The sequence below is a fragment of the Eretmochelys imbricata genome, chromosome 5, assembly GCF_965152235.1.
Source record: "Eretmochelys imbricata isolate rEreImb1 chromosome 5, rEreImb1.hap1, whole genome shotgun sequence".
In the NCBI taxonomy this organism is placed as follows: Eukaryota; Metazoa; Chordata; order Testudines; family Cheloniidae; genus Eretmochelys; species Eretmochelys imbricata.
In genome coordinates this window covers 132,249,954-132,265,032 of record NC_135576.1, presented here as the reverse complement: position 1 = coordinate 132,265,032, position 15,079 = coordinate 132,249,954, and the positions used below count along the sequence as shown (strand labels likewise).

Here is a 15,079-nt window from a genome sequence, read left to right as displayed (position 1 = left end):
ATTCAGGTCGATGTACCCGTGACAGCTCTGCTCAAGCTAGCATGCTAAAAATAGCAGCGTGGTAGCTGAGGTGGCACCTTGGGCTAGCCACCCGAGCACATACTCGGGATCTCAGACATGGTTAGACTCTGGCACTAGCCCGACCTGCCATAGCTACCCTACTATTTCTAGCACACGAGCTCAAGCAGAACTGGTATGTATACATCTACCTGAGATGGGAACGGCACCTCCCATCTGCTGTGTCGACACAGCCTTAAAGGAGGAGACTTGAAAGAAACACATTTTCTCAAATATGTGATGCTCAAATATTAAAAAGGAGAAAAGCTCCACACTCTGTTATGATAACTACACTTTCAGACTTAAATGTACCTGGGGAGAACGGGTGCCGGGGGTGTTGTATTCAGCCATTAAACTAATGCTATATTGCTTAGACACGATTAGTCATTTTTAAAGGACAAAATGTCTTTTCCAGAAAGAGAAATGTGGACAATTTTTCACACAGGCGCTGTAAATGAGGACTAATGTAATGAGCCTCAGTGAGATCACAATGTACTTTAATTTCAGTAATGGGGACATGACTGAGGTACATAGGTTCAATCAAGTTCCAAAGTACAATTTAACATGTGTCAACTTCAGGAAAAAATTACTCCATCTTCTGGTTTAAGACTATCCTTCCTCAAACACATAAATTGTCAGCCTTTATATAAAAAGTCATAGTATATAAAATCTTACCTGATTTAAGTAAGTCAGGCACTTTTCTAGACACCAAAGGCAGCAGATGCAAGCTTTCAGCATACATCGAGCACAGGCATTTTCCTAGCATGGCAACAGGGGAAAAAAACCCAAATACATTAAAAAACCCCCAAAGGACAAAGAACATGAATGACCATTACATTTAAATGCATGGACTATACTTTAAGGGCTGAATATTCTGAAATCAGCCCGTAAGTTTCATGAACACACTTACTTTTTTGGTCAGAACTTAGGATCAAATTTCAAGCATTTGGAACCCAGTATTTTAATAAGAAGTAGGTTTCCCTTACTTTTCCTTTGAGTTGGGAATGAATATACATAAGGATCATTCGTGGAATCTTCACTAATGTGATAATGAAAGAACCTTTTGCCACTGTTCCTAGGTGGTAACAGACAAGGCGATTTACTGATGCCAGAATAGGAGTAAATGGCAGATTCCGTTTCTCCCTGTGGAAAATCAGCAGAGAAATAAAATAAAGTAGTATCATCAATATGGACTTCAGATGAGAAAAACCACCTACAGACAAATTTGGACTGAGTTCATAGGTGAAAAGCAATTTGGTGGTCTCATTCTAGTCTTCAGTGGACACTGCTGATACACTGAGAAGCAGGGTATAGAACAGTATTAGCTCCAATGTAATAACAGGAAGAGGATGAGTCATCAGCTGAGCTGTGCGGGGATACTGGCCTGCACTATAGTTATACCTAACCAATCAATTTTTTAAGCTCTACACTTTTATGAATGTCTAATTCAACATTTTTAAGTCTTTCCCTCCTCTCCCCCAAATTTATTTTAGGATTTTCCCTATTTTATATATTGGAAAAAGCATATATACATTCATTACACAAAAGCTGTTTTCAGACCATTTGTATTTCTGAATATACCTATCCACAAAGCCAGGGAATCAAGTATTAAAACAAAATACAGTGCTGTAACCAAGTATTTATTGGGATGTATTTATAAGGGGAAATAGGGATGTATTTATAAGACGAGCTGAATGCACATTCAGTCTTCTGATATAGCTTTTAAGAAATGTATTCTTATCATTCGTATTTGTTTCCTCTAAAGCAAGCCATCACTATTTCCCTCTCTACAGCAGGTCCATTCAGCATTTAGTGAAAGAGCGCCCGATAAGTATTAAAAAAAACAACAACTCAGTGATACAAGTATCATAGGATTAATGTTAATGAAGTGCCAATGTTCCAATAATAAAATGCCTCCCCTGAATTTAGGAAAACCTATTCTTAAGGTTTCAGAGTAGCAGCCATGTTAGCCTGTATTCGCAAAAAGAAAAGGAGTACTTGTGGCACCTTAGAGACTAACCAATTTATTTGAGCATAAGCTTTCGTGAGCTACAGCTCACTGCATCCGATGAAGTGGGCTGTAGCTCACGAAAGCTTATGCTCAAATAAATTGGGTAGTCTCTAAGGTGCCACAAGTCCTCCTTTTCTATTCTTAAGGGTGGTTTCACTTGAAAAATATAAAAAAGTGGCACCTTCTAATTCCACAGACCTGCTCCCTGCATGTACTGATTCATGCTGACTTCAGTGAGGAAAAAATGTTTTTACACTTTTTGGCTCCTGTTAGCATTCTGAAGTCAGTTTTCAGTGAGCTGGATTCTATTTCTTCTTGCAAAAAACAGTTTACCTAGTTCCAACCAGTTATATCTGTGCAAATGAAAGAAGGCAATTGGCTTGTACAAGTGTAACCGAGGGCCTAACCTGGCCAACAGAACCTTATGGCTAGGCTTGGAAGCATACGTTTTTACCAGTAGATGTTGATAAATGTCAATTTCACCACATGCATACACACACAATGGCAGAGTAAGCAAAATGCTCCTTGAGTTTGATTTCAGGATGCTTGCCTTGTATATTTTGACAGAGGATGTTGGCAACTTGTGATTTAACAGTCATAAAAGTTTTAAATTTCTGATTCTCATTGTCTACGGTCGTTAAATAATTCTGACCTTTCTCCATCATTCCCCTCAACTGTGAAAATTTAAATAAATATTGAATGAAATGCTTGAAATGAACATTGATATTATCCATCAAAATAATAAAAAAAACCCAAATGCTGCCAAGACTATTTATGACTGGTAGCATTACATGAAATGCAAAGAGCCTGTCTTGGCTTTCAGATCCCTAGGTGAGAGTTCAGGGCTGGCAGTTAAACAAAAATCTTTCTGTATGCAAATTATGTACATTTGATCTAGAAATCATTAACAACAATGTGGAACCCCAGTATACTATTTTCACAGTCACTTTTCAGACTAGAACCACACTTTAATATGCAAGAAAACGAAGTAGTAGAGGGAAATGGATATTTAATAACTCAAAATTCCCATTAAGGGATGATGGATAGGGAGCAGGTAAGAGCAAACTCATTTACCTTCAGGTAAAATACAGTTAATAAACTCACAGATGTTGAGGATGCAAAAGATCTCTTAAATCATCTAACCCACTTCCATGCCACAGCAGGACTATTCCTGCCTACTGTGTATTTCCTAGTTATGTACAATTTTTGAAAACTGTACATTTGTAAAAATAGCACAGCAGGGACATCAATGAAATGAATGGTTGCCGGATATCAATGAAAATAAATTACGGTAAGGTATCTTTCATATGAGAGAACATTTAAACCAAAGTCCTGGTCTGCTCTGCTCTGCATGGACACTGATGACCCTATGGCAATTTTAATAAGGCATAAAGGCTTTGTCATGGGTTGACATTTTCCTCCCTTACTCCACCACTCTTGCTGTGCATCACCGCTGATGCCCTCTGCTTCAGAAGTAGCTGCGTTTTTCCAGAGGTGCTGTATCTCTATTGTTTGCATACTACTTTGAGACCATTTGGAATGGGAAGTGTAACTTAAATTATCAGATTGTTGAGCACAGAGATTTCTTTTTTTAAACAAATATATAGTGAACTATAAAATATCACGGTTACATTTTGAGAAATTTCACTTTAGAAAGATATACTTTAAAAAAAAGAAGAGGTGAATAAGTTCAATAAGATCACCATTTCTTTCCTTAATCAAAAATGTTTCCAACAGTTGTATGTTAGCGAAAGCACTGGATATCACTTCAGTATTGCTCATTCTCACAAAATTATTGCAAGACTCGTGATAGAATTTTTCTTAAAGCCTTATCTCCTAGCTCTGTGATTGAAGAACCTCCGCTTCCATTTAAAAAAAAAAAAAAATTTCTAGTCCTTATTGTGTAGAAAAAAGCTTAAAAACATGATTTCGGTGCACCTAGAGACTAAAAAAAACCAAATTAAAAAAAGCTCAGGTTTATTTATTTTTAATTCTCATTATTTTTGAACACTACAATACTACCAATTAGGAGTTATTATCCTAAAAACATGGGATGCATCCCTGTCTTGCATTTGAGATACATGTGCATTAGCTGATATGAGTATAGCATGATTTACAAATTTAGGACTCATGCACAGTGATGGTACACGGAGATTTAATATATACATTTTGCTTCACATGAACATTAGTATATAATCTTGCCTGAATTCATATGAAAATGATGGCTCTAATGGGACTTTCTGTAATCTTAGAAAACAGACAAATGAGTGGGTGTAAAGAATTGAAGGACTGTATTTTTCAGTTAAGTAATCCCAGTCAATTAGTGCCAATCCTCTTAATTTAAATGGCGCTTATCGGCGTTATTACTGACAACAGATGAACGTCAAAGTGCTTTTTACTTTTTTTTTTTTAAAAAATGAATCATCTAGGTCTTAATTGTGTATATGGGACATAGGGGCAAACAAGACTGCAGTGCTTAACATCTTTAAATTGAACAAAACCAGCTAAACATATTATTTATTTTAGGAGTTTGCTTTTGCTTTTCAGCTTTCAGGCAGAACACATCTGCTCATTTCACCACAAGCTCTGGCCCCAGTTATTTTTGATGATTCAGTTACTAGGTCTCTCAAGAAAAAGCTGTCTGAAAAGTTCTCACCTTGTGAAATAGTATGTCACAACAGCCCCAGCTACAGTCATCTGTTGACATGCTAGAATAAATTCACTGATCCAGATCAGCCCTACCACATGGTACCACCACATGTATCGTAGAGGGCCCAAAACCCGGAATTCCACAAACCCTTGTTCATTTAGGACAGGGCTACCTAGAAACAAATCAGAGAAAGAAGGCAGATAGCCAATATCAACTTAGAAAGAAGGAACCATTTGTAATTCAGCTAATAACTCTCAATCATTTGAAGAGTGATAGCTCTGTCTACTAATAAAGCGTTAACACCTGTGTAGCTGGACAGTTGATAATGGAGATAATATTGCTGGGTCAGCCTGCAGAATTATTAATTACTGTTAATAATTATGCAGAGAAAGGATTTTAAAATTCTCCAGAGCACACTCAACATCCAAGTTAAAAAAAAAAAAATTGTTAGCCATGTGGCAATTTGGAAAAAAATTATAAAGCAGAATGATTTCTTATTCCAAAATGTAAAGGAAGGAAACCTAAGTCATTCTGAATTTTCTGCCACCCTCTGTTCATATCCATAGTTTGCAAAAATTGCAGAAATTTATTTAAAGATCATAATTTGTATTTTTTAGTTAGGATCAAACAACATTAATGGTCACCTCTATTTCTTGATGGTGCAAGTGTTTATGTGTGTGTTTTGTCTATATTTGAATAACAAAATCTATTTGCTAGAATACTAGCAGCATTTGAGAAGAGAAGATTTTTCCCAAAGAATTTTATACATATTTTAAAACCCAATAGACTTGTCTGATCCAAGTAGCACTTTCACATAAGCTCACTGACATTGTGTCAGGATTTCCTCAGGCGATGGATGCTCTATTTCAAAAAGCATTAGCACTCACTGTGGAGGTCCATCTCACCCATCAGAATGATGTGAACAGCAGAAGAGGTTCAGGAAAATACAGAGAATGGACATAACAGGTGCATAAAACAGATCCAACTTGAAAGCCATTAGTGTTTTCACTTAGGTTTGCACTAGATCTGTTATGTGAGTGGTTTCAGATTTGTATGAACCTTGGAAGACAAACACCAATACCAAAATAATTTTGTTCTAGTAAATTACTATTTGGAAAAGCAGTTTCTTCTGACTCATTTTTAGAAATGTTATACATTTTGGCTTTTAGTAGTTTGGGAAATATTGATATATAGTATGTATGGCCTTGTTTCTGCAAAGGACTTCAATATTTGTTTAACTTTAATGCAAAACATTTTGTCCCATTGACATCAATGGGACAACTCACAGTGCATAAAATTAGGCACATGCAGGACCAGGGCTGAGGTTACCAACAATTAAAACGGAGCAAAGCTTTTTATTATTAAAGCCCAAACTTTGGCCCTGATGATGCAACTGGGTCCATTGGGTGCAGGGGTCTGTCTACCTGCACAGCTCAAAATGCAGAATTGGGACCATAACCATTTTCAGGCACAAGAAAAATAGTGTGACTCATTGTTCTCCAGATAACAAACATCATATCTCATAATTAAAATTAAACTTATAGCAGTAAAACAAACAAAACCAAGAACAAATTCTGTTATCTCTGTCCCTTGTTAAAAACAGGGCCCCAAAATCCCAAATATTTTCCCGTAGTTAGGCCGAAACAGTTTTACGATCTAAAAAGTGTTAAAATTACTATAATGTATTAGAGCATCTGTGAACTAGTGAACCCACTATTTCAAGTTTCATTTAACCCTCTTCCCTCATATGCTTATAACTTTCTGAAAAATACACATTTCCCATTTTGAAAAGTTACTGCCACCGTTTTGTACAGAACTAACTAAAATCAGCTAAACATTTAGGCCCCATTCCTACAAACTCCTCTATTCAGGCAAACCCTTGTACCTCTACTGAACCCCAGCAACTTCTATGGTGAATCTCTAGGCCTTTATCTTGAAACTGGGTGTGTAAAGTCCTCTTTGCTGAGGAGCATGTCCACTGCCAAGGCTACGTCTACACTTAAAATGCTACAGCGCACAGCTTAGCACTTCAGTGTAGATACTTCCTACAGCGATTTCTGTAGTAAATTCACCTCCCCAAGAGGCAGTAGGTAAGTCGATGGAAGCGCTGTCTACACAGGGACTTAGGTTGGCTTAATTATGTCGCTCAGGCATGTGGATTTTTCACACCCATGAGCAAGGTAGCTGGGTGGATCTAACTGTCTAGTGTAGACCAGCCCTAAGACTGCCACAAACACCAGAAAATTGGCTACTGTGCATTTGCGTTTTGAACGATGCTCTGTGCATGCATGTGTCCTTTTAGAAATGTGCATTTATCAGTTTACGTAGTGGCTAAATTGCTTGTGCTGCCATAAGTCCTTAGAGGAGCGTCTCTGGGTTTTTTAACCCTTTGCTCTACAATGAAAGGGAGGAAAATTAAATGCAAAAAACTGTTAATGTAATGTTCATGTCACAGGAGATATATTTAAAAAGTCAAGAAATGCAGAGTTATGGCCCCTACAGTAACATTAGCATATTCATATTGTATGTCTCTAGCATTTTCTATTCCTTTTACTTTTGTTAAATACATTGCATATATGTTGAATATTATGGCAAGTGACTATATTAATATTTCTGCAGGAACCTTAAAAAGGATACCATCAACCTGAAAATTACATTTATCTGCATGTGATTGTTATAAGTAATCCCTAAAATCACCATAACAGAGAGACGACAGAATACTTTCCCTCTATTATTGTTTGTTTAGTTTGTGTATTTGACAGCACCTTATCAGGTTGCTGATGTTGCACCAGCCCTGGCTGGGGTCTGTTTACTGGTAACAGCTGCAGCAGAGCTGAAAATGAATAGATTACAAGCAGCAGGTGGCTGGTTGTGTGCACAGAGAAGGGGGAAGAAGGACCAGGGACAGACCTGAGCATGGCTGGTGGTGTCTATCTCAGGTCCAGCCAAAATACCCTCTAAACACAGAAAGGAACAGAAATAACAGAACATTATTTCAAAAGATGTGCTGAGTTTAATTTTTGAAGATAAAACCAGATTGATGGATTCCGCTGAAGTTGTACATTTCCTGACTTTTAAAAAACATGTATGTCTTTACTGATGTATTGACATGCTTTTTTTGTATTTAATTTCTGCAACTCTGCAAATCAATGAGACAGCCAAAAATGAGACACTATCCAGTCTGAAAGCTACCCTAACAGGATAGCTAAGTATTCCTCTGGCATGGGGAAATCTATGAGTGGCATAAAGTTGGCATCATAAACTCTCCACCTTCCTTTCCTAGGCCCCGCTACCGTATATGGAATATGCCATAACCAGAACACACTGTGTTCGAACAGGTCCCAGCTAGCGTGACAGTCCCTTGGAGACTTACTGCTTGCATGTTACAGCAGCCCTGCAGCTGCTCTTCCTCACATCAAAGGGGGGCAAAATAGTGGTAGAAAGCCATTTCCCGGGCACCAAACAATGGGTAACTTCACACCTGATGATGAATACAGATGTGCACAAGAACACAGCAATCTCTTTCAGCACTAAAGTACTCTCTGTGCTCATTCAAAGTATTCAAAGTCAAAGGGATATACCAGAGCACAACAATTCTTATTTTCAAATTTTAACTACATCTAAAGTCTGAACAAGAAAGTACTAGTGTTTACTTAAAAGAAGCAATGTACCCACATACCTGTAGTGCCAAGGAAAAGCAGGACCATGATCCAGTAGCTCCAAAACAGGATGAGGGCAAAGAAAGTCCAAAAGGGCTGGAAGACTAGCAGTGGCAGGTGAATGAAAACTTTGCCAGCCACGTGGAACAAGGCAATGGTGAGAGCTACTCGCTTGCGCATAATTAACATTATCAAGAACAAGATAACCTGAGGAGAGAAGTTTCCAACTGACATTTTAGGTGATGAAAAGCAGACCATCTGGTGCAGTAAACAACACAGGCTCTTCAAGTAGAGCAAACTAATCACACTTCCAACACAGTTTATGTAAACGCTGCAAGCTTACATGACTTAATCCTACATCAAATATTTCGAGATTGATTTATCAATGCAAACTATTCTTAGTGACTCCTGCTATCTTTTAAATTACATTTCTGAACTGACACTCAGACTGACAAGACTATAGAACAAATTCTATCACTCAGTTGCATTGTGCAACCCAGTGAAAGCAATGAGATGGCACAGGTGTAGCTGAGGGCAGAATCTGCCCTATATTTTGAAACAGATCCTGGAGAACTTGTCAGATAAGTTTATAAAAAGGTTTAATTACAGTGCATGCCTGTATCAAGATTTACTAACTAAAATGAAATTATGAGGTATCATCTCAGCATTGCATGTTTGATTTATCTGACAAACAGGATCCAAGTGCAAGTGAACATACAAATTAAGGGTCCAATCCTGAAGCTGCTCTGTGCAAGGAAGTCCCAGCTGACTTCTGAGAGTGGCCCAAACCAGCTGTGGGTTCAGGCCCTACAATACACTCTCCCCTGGCATCAGAAGAATAGGTCTACCAGAACAGTGCTTAATAGTAGAAAGTGAAACAACAAAACATAGAGGGATATTGTTTCTGAAGCGTTTTCAATCTTTCCTGCACACATTACAAAACCTGCATTGACAAGCCAAAGAACATGGCGAGAATGACAGAAAAAAGGAATACAATTTTGTCAGTGACAAAGCACTTACCGTGAAGACAGTAGCTGAAATGGCATAGACCAGGAGGGCCTGAAGATTGTCTTTGGCTACTTGAAGCTGATCAGCAGTAAGAGTTTCATTGACGAAGTTTCTTTGCTTAGCATACAGCCACCACAGGACTCCTGTGCCTCCTATGGTTTGAATTAAAAACAGGACAAATACTATATTTCCCTCTACAGAACAGAGGCACAAAGAATGGAATCAGCCAAACACAGCATAGTCTAAACTGACAGAAAATATCCAAGTGGGCGGATGCTACTCTGAAAGGAAGGATTTTGAAGGGGGAGTGCTCTGGCTTCCCACTTGCCTGCTAATCAAACAGGTACTCTCCCTGCACTGCTCCTACCCTGCTAGGTCCACCTGAAAATCATGCAGCCCCTTGGATCAGTACTCCTCATTTCATGGGTTTTAGAGAGAACAGGGTGAAGCCACTAGTCAGGGGAGGCATGGTAAGGACAGATACTGCTCCGATATGACAGGCATTAGAGGACTGGAAGGGGGTAGGGAAGGACAGGAACGGATGATGATGTGGTAGGATGTGCATGGGATATTAAAATAGAAGAACTGAGTGAGGGAGCCCCAGAGAGGATGTAGAGAAACAAGAAGAGCAAAGAAAGGTGGATAAGTGAAAGGGTAAACACTTCAGAGAGAAGTGCCACCAGGAAAGAGGAAAGGAAGCAACCAGGAGACAGAGAGAGGAAAGGGGAGAAAATCCATGACACCGGAAACAGCACCTCAAATAAATCACAGATAGGTGTTCCTGCCTGAAGAAGAGCTGCACTGGAAGTGCAGGAGTGATAGGGAAAAGCCAGCTCACCTCACGTGAGGTGGGAAAATGAAAAATAAAAATAAAAGGCTAAGAAGAGAGGGAAGCATCTCCCGTTAAACTCTCTGGTGGAAATCCCAGCCCTACTGAAGTCAATGGGAGTGACAAAACTCCCATTGACTTTAATAGGGCCAGAATTTCACTCTCTGGCTCTAGCCATTTTTCCAAGACAGAACCTTCCCTTTGATCTGGGATTCCACACCTCCAAAGAATTAACCTTTTTCTTTTGATATGTCTTTTCTCTCTCCAATTCTCCTCTCCTTTCCTCAAGGTTTGAGACTCAGCTGCGGTGTGCCTATCTAAAGTGCCAAAATCTTAGCTGATGGATTCTATTCGTTTCAAAAGATAGGTGTAGGACTCAGGAAATTCCACATTTGCTACCGACCATATGGGGCTTTCAAAAACAATGAACTAATGTAAACAAAGCAGCGTGTCTCACAAAACATAACTTTTAAGGTCTTTGCACTTGGTGCTGTGTTTCAGCATGTAATAAGATGTCAGTGGGGCAGTTCAGAAAAGCTAAGTGATCTTGAAAGTATTTTTACCGGCCCACTGAAATTTTTCTAACTCTGGCAGGTCACGGGACCTTAAATCATGGCTGTCACCTAATTTAACCTCCTGCCCATACCCAATATTTTGGCTGCATTATTGAAGATCAACAATATAAAACTTCAGTTCCACAAAATTTGAAGTTAATGGGGTAGATCAAAGCTGCCAGAAAGCAGCCCTAATGGGACAACTGGGAATTCACATTATGTAGAGGAATCTCTGGCATCTTAAAGCCAGCATGTCTAACTCATCTCACAGCTTCAGGCTACTGTTACTTGCTCTGGGGGCCTAACTAGCCCCCTGCTCCCCCAGTAGTCCCCAGGATTGGAAGAGGTATGCAAAGAGGAGGAAAAGTGATGGAAAACCACCCATGTTCCCCTCTGCTTAAATGTACTGAGCAGAGCTCAGGCACCCCCTAAGGGCCTCTCCTAAATGTGAATGGGGCTGCTCTGCCCCACAGGGCTCTATACTGCAGTGTAAGGATTCTGAATAGATTCCTGGTGTCTCATTCTCCAGGTTGTCACGGGCTGTGTGTACTCATCCGCCAAGCAGGAGGTGCAGTAATTATCTGGCTGGGTAAAGAGCAGCAATGACTTAATCTAATCCAGTCCTCCTCAGCCAGAAGGATAGCAGTTTCCCCATGGAACCTTGAGACAGGTCAACGTAAAGCAGAAAAAAAGAAGTGGCTCTGAGTAGGACGCTGATTAACCTCGCGATTGCGGGAGAGAGATCAGAACTTGGTTCTCAAAAACAAGGAAATGAACAAGACTTACCAAGCGATCCCAAAATGACAAGAATTGTTAAGATCCAAACCAGTACTCTTGAAATGTACCTGATTATCACCATCAAAATCATGGACAGCACTGCAGAAGAGAAAAATATAATAAGCAGAGCAATTATTTCAAACAGGAACATGCTACAAAGGTGTTGTTTTTCGCGAGCAAGGGGGAGGAAGTTCAATTGAACTCACTACACTAAAGATAATATTATCATCTTAATAATAATCTTATTGCATATTAATAGAATATTTTATAAAAGGAAGTGTCCCCCCCCCATCCATGGCTTTCAAACTTATTATACAAATACACAAGGAAAGTCAGGTAGCCTCTACAATTCCTGCTTCTGCTAAGTAACAAGAGCATGTGTGCATTTACATAGTACACTATATATCAAACATAATTTACCCACACAGATGTATTCAGACAGTGACAAAACAAACAAGAGGACATGACAGAAGTGTGAGTTTAATATTATGAGTTGGGAAAACACTGCACAACTCTGAGCAGCAGAGGAGAACTCGCATGCAAACACACATGCTAAACAAGTGCAGATATTATGATGTATGTAATTTAAGATGTCATGTTTGTTACAAGGAAAAAATTACTGCTTTGTTCTTTATCTTTATCATTCACATTGGGTACTTTAATGAGTTTTATTGATTCTGCAATAATTTTTTACTTGCAATTTTCACATTTCCTCCTCCAATCTTTATTATTTTCCCATTTCTCATCTCTTAAATCCCCATTTTTGTGCACTTGGCATTATGGCATTATATGCAACATGCCACTTCAAAGTTCATTAATTTGGATTGGTACATAAATATTTCTGCATCTGTTTTCATAGTGCACCTATCATTTGGGAAGCTACTTCCCTCACAGAGAGCCAGCATGGGCATTGTATTAGTCCCACCGACATACAGACACAGCATGCTAAAATCCTCCTTAAATTGCCACTCACTAACATGTATTGTGTGTGCACTAGCTACATTTTGAAGGGAAAGGCATTGTGGTCGTCTTTGTGAACTAAACGATCTAACATTCTGATTTTTTTTAATTAAGGGAGCATAAAAATTGATCTGAAAGCAATCACATTTTTTATCCTCCTTTAACCTAAAGGACTAAATTAATTTTACATTATTTATTGAAAAATTTTATATAAAGTAAAATTTGGCACTAATCCAAATATAGTGTTGCTAATAGATAGGGCCCTTTCAAATTCACGGCCATGAGAAACGTGCCATAGACTGTGAAATCTGGTCTCCTGCCATGAAATCTGGTCTTTTGTGTGCTTTTATCTTATACTATACAGATTTTATAGGGGAGACCAGTGTTTCTTAAATTGGGGGTCTTGACCCAACAGGAAGTTGCGGGAGGGAGGTCACAAGGTTATTTTAGGGGGGCTGTGGTATTGCCACCCTTACTTCTGTGCAGCTACCCAGAGCTGGGCGGCTGGAGAGCGGCGGCTGCTGACTGAGTGCCCAGCTCTGCAGGCAGCAGCGCAGAAGGGTGGCAATACCCTATCCTGCCATCCTGACTTCTGCGCTGCTGCTGGTGGCGGCTCTGCCTTCAGAACTGGGCTCCTGAGCAGCCGCCGCTCTCCAGCTGCCCAGCTCTGAAGGCAGCATCGCTGCCAGCAGCAGCGCAGAAGTAGGGTTAGCAGTACCGCAAAAAAACAAAACAAAAAAAAATCTTTACAATAACATTGCGACCCCCCCCCTCCCCCCAACTCCTTTTTGGGTCAGGACCCCTACAATTACAAGACTGTGAAATTTCAGATTTAAATAGCTGAAATCATGAAATTTACAATTTTTAAAATCCTATGACCGTGAAATTGACCAAAATGGACCATAAATTTGGTAGGGCCCTACTAATAGAGCTACAAGTTTGCAAATTCTTAATTTTCTTTTTACCGTTAGATCAAATTATTACAGGTCCACTATTATTACCACGGAGTGCAATGGAAGAAATAGTTCTGTGGGTTTCTTTGCAGCTGGTTCCAAGAAGTGATTTTGCGTTTTATTTTTTTTCAGTCAAGATCTCTCTCTCTCTCTCTACTACAGAGACAGATCGGCTATAGCAGAATCTTGCTGCTATAGACTCTGTGGCACCCTACAGTCAGTCGTCATTTCTTTTTCTTTAACCACACACTCTTGACAGATGGCTGTAACAGCAGGGGTTGGCTTTTTTAAGAGGTTAAGGGCCTCACACTAAGAATCCAATGAAGTCAGCTGATCAGAAATGTAATAAAATTGTGTGCATCCAAATTTACCCTCATTTATAGAGTCTGTTTAAAACAAACAATCACTTCACTTTGGTGTGATATCAGTGATCGACAAGAAACCTAAGGCCCAGAATTGGGAATTTCCCAGCTTTTAATAACACACTTGCAACATTTACATTCATAGAAACCAAGGTTAGGAGGTTCAAAGGAGCCAAACACAATTGCTTCCTTTCGCTCCTTTGAAAATCCCAGCCCAAATAGCTAAGCCATACACACAAAAAGAAGCCTAAGTCCCAGGTTTCTGAGAGCATAATGCCATGCATTGCTCTCATTTTTAGAAGGAGGTGCAGGGAGTGGGCAAAACTGTGAGCGAAAGGGCCAAATGAGCATTAGAAAGTACAGCTGCCTCTCCTTGACTTAAACAGCTGTGGCAAGAGCACTGAAGAATGTCCAACCCCTCCCCCCCATCTTAAATACAAACTGAATGTGCATGTATATTTCTTTTGAAACAGTTATTTGGCTACTGAGTAAAAAGCATTTGAACAGTTTCCTGAGGGCTTATTACTGTATATGTTTTATGTTCATGTTGTGGCTAGAGGATGTTAAAAGTCTCCTATCGCAGTACTATGAAACAGCTAATAATGAGAAAAACAATTACCTAGTGATAACAAGCAAAGTCCCATTATAATCTCTTTGCTGGTCATAACTCCACTAATCAGCCTGTGTAAGACACTACTGTCACTGACAAAGGTGATCAGGGCCTCTGCAAACTTGGCATAGCAGGAAATGTTCACAGGAGCACAGCGATGGAAGAATGGAATAGGTGCACTGGTGACACAAGAAAAAAAAAATCAGAAAAAAAATTACTCCTACTTAATATAAATGCCACATCAACACACAAATGAAAGGTGAATTGATGCAATACTCTCCACCCTCATAACACCATAACAAGGAGCTGTGAGTTTAATGCAGAGGTGCTGCTAGAATGACAATGGTCACAATGAGGAGTGATGCAATTTTTACAAGTATTTCTGTAAAGAAGGCAGCATGCATATTCCAACAGGATATTACCCTCCGCCTCTCAAAAGAGTGTTTTCTTATTTCAGCTTAAACATCTGTCATTCAAGTGTCATGTGGTACACCAGCTCAAACAATGCCCTTCACTGACTTCAAAATGGAATACTGACCCACTTTTGTAGCAAAAAAGTCATCTAAAAATGATTGTACTATAGTTGCAAAAATATACATTAATCTAAAACATGTCACCATTTACAACTGTTGCCAAGCAGCCATGTTAA

General features: G+C 39.3%; 1 protein-coding gene across 2 annotated transcripts in view; it reads right to left on the bottom strand.

Moving 5' to 3' along the window:
* The window catches only part of SLC44A1 (solute carrier family 44 member 1), a 93,123-nt gene that overhangs the window by 14,006 nt on the left and 64,038 nt on the right, over positions 1-15,079 (bottom strand). For both annotated transcript variants that reach the window (XM_077817929.1, XM_077817928.1), the window contains exons 6-12: positions 14,440-14,609; positions 11,555-11,644; positions 9,398-9,537; positions 8,398-8,584; positions 4,725-4,890; positions 1,044-1,200; positions 733-816 (exon numbers count right to left, since the gene is read on the bottom strand). In XM_077817929.1, the coding sequence (XP_077674055.1) occupies positions 733-816; positions 1,044-1,200; positions 4,725-4,890; positions 8,398-8,584; positions 9,398-9,537; positions 11,555-11,644; positions 14,440-14,609 (994 nt within the window). The remainder of the gene's footprint in view (positions 1-732; positions 817-1,043; positions 1,201-4,724; positions 4,891-8,397; positions 8,585-9,397; positions 9,538-11,554; positions 11,645-14,439; positions 14,610-15,079) is intronic.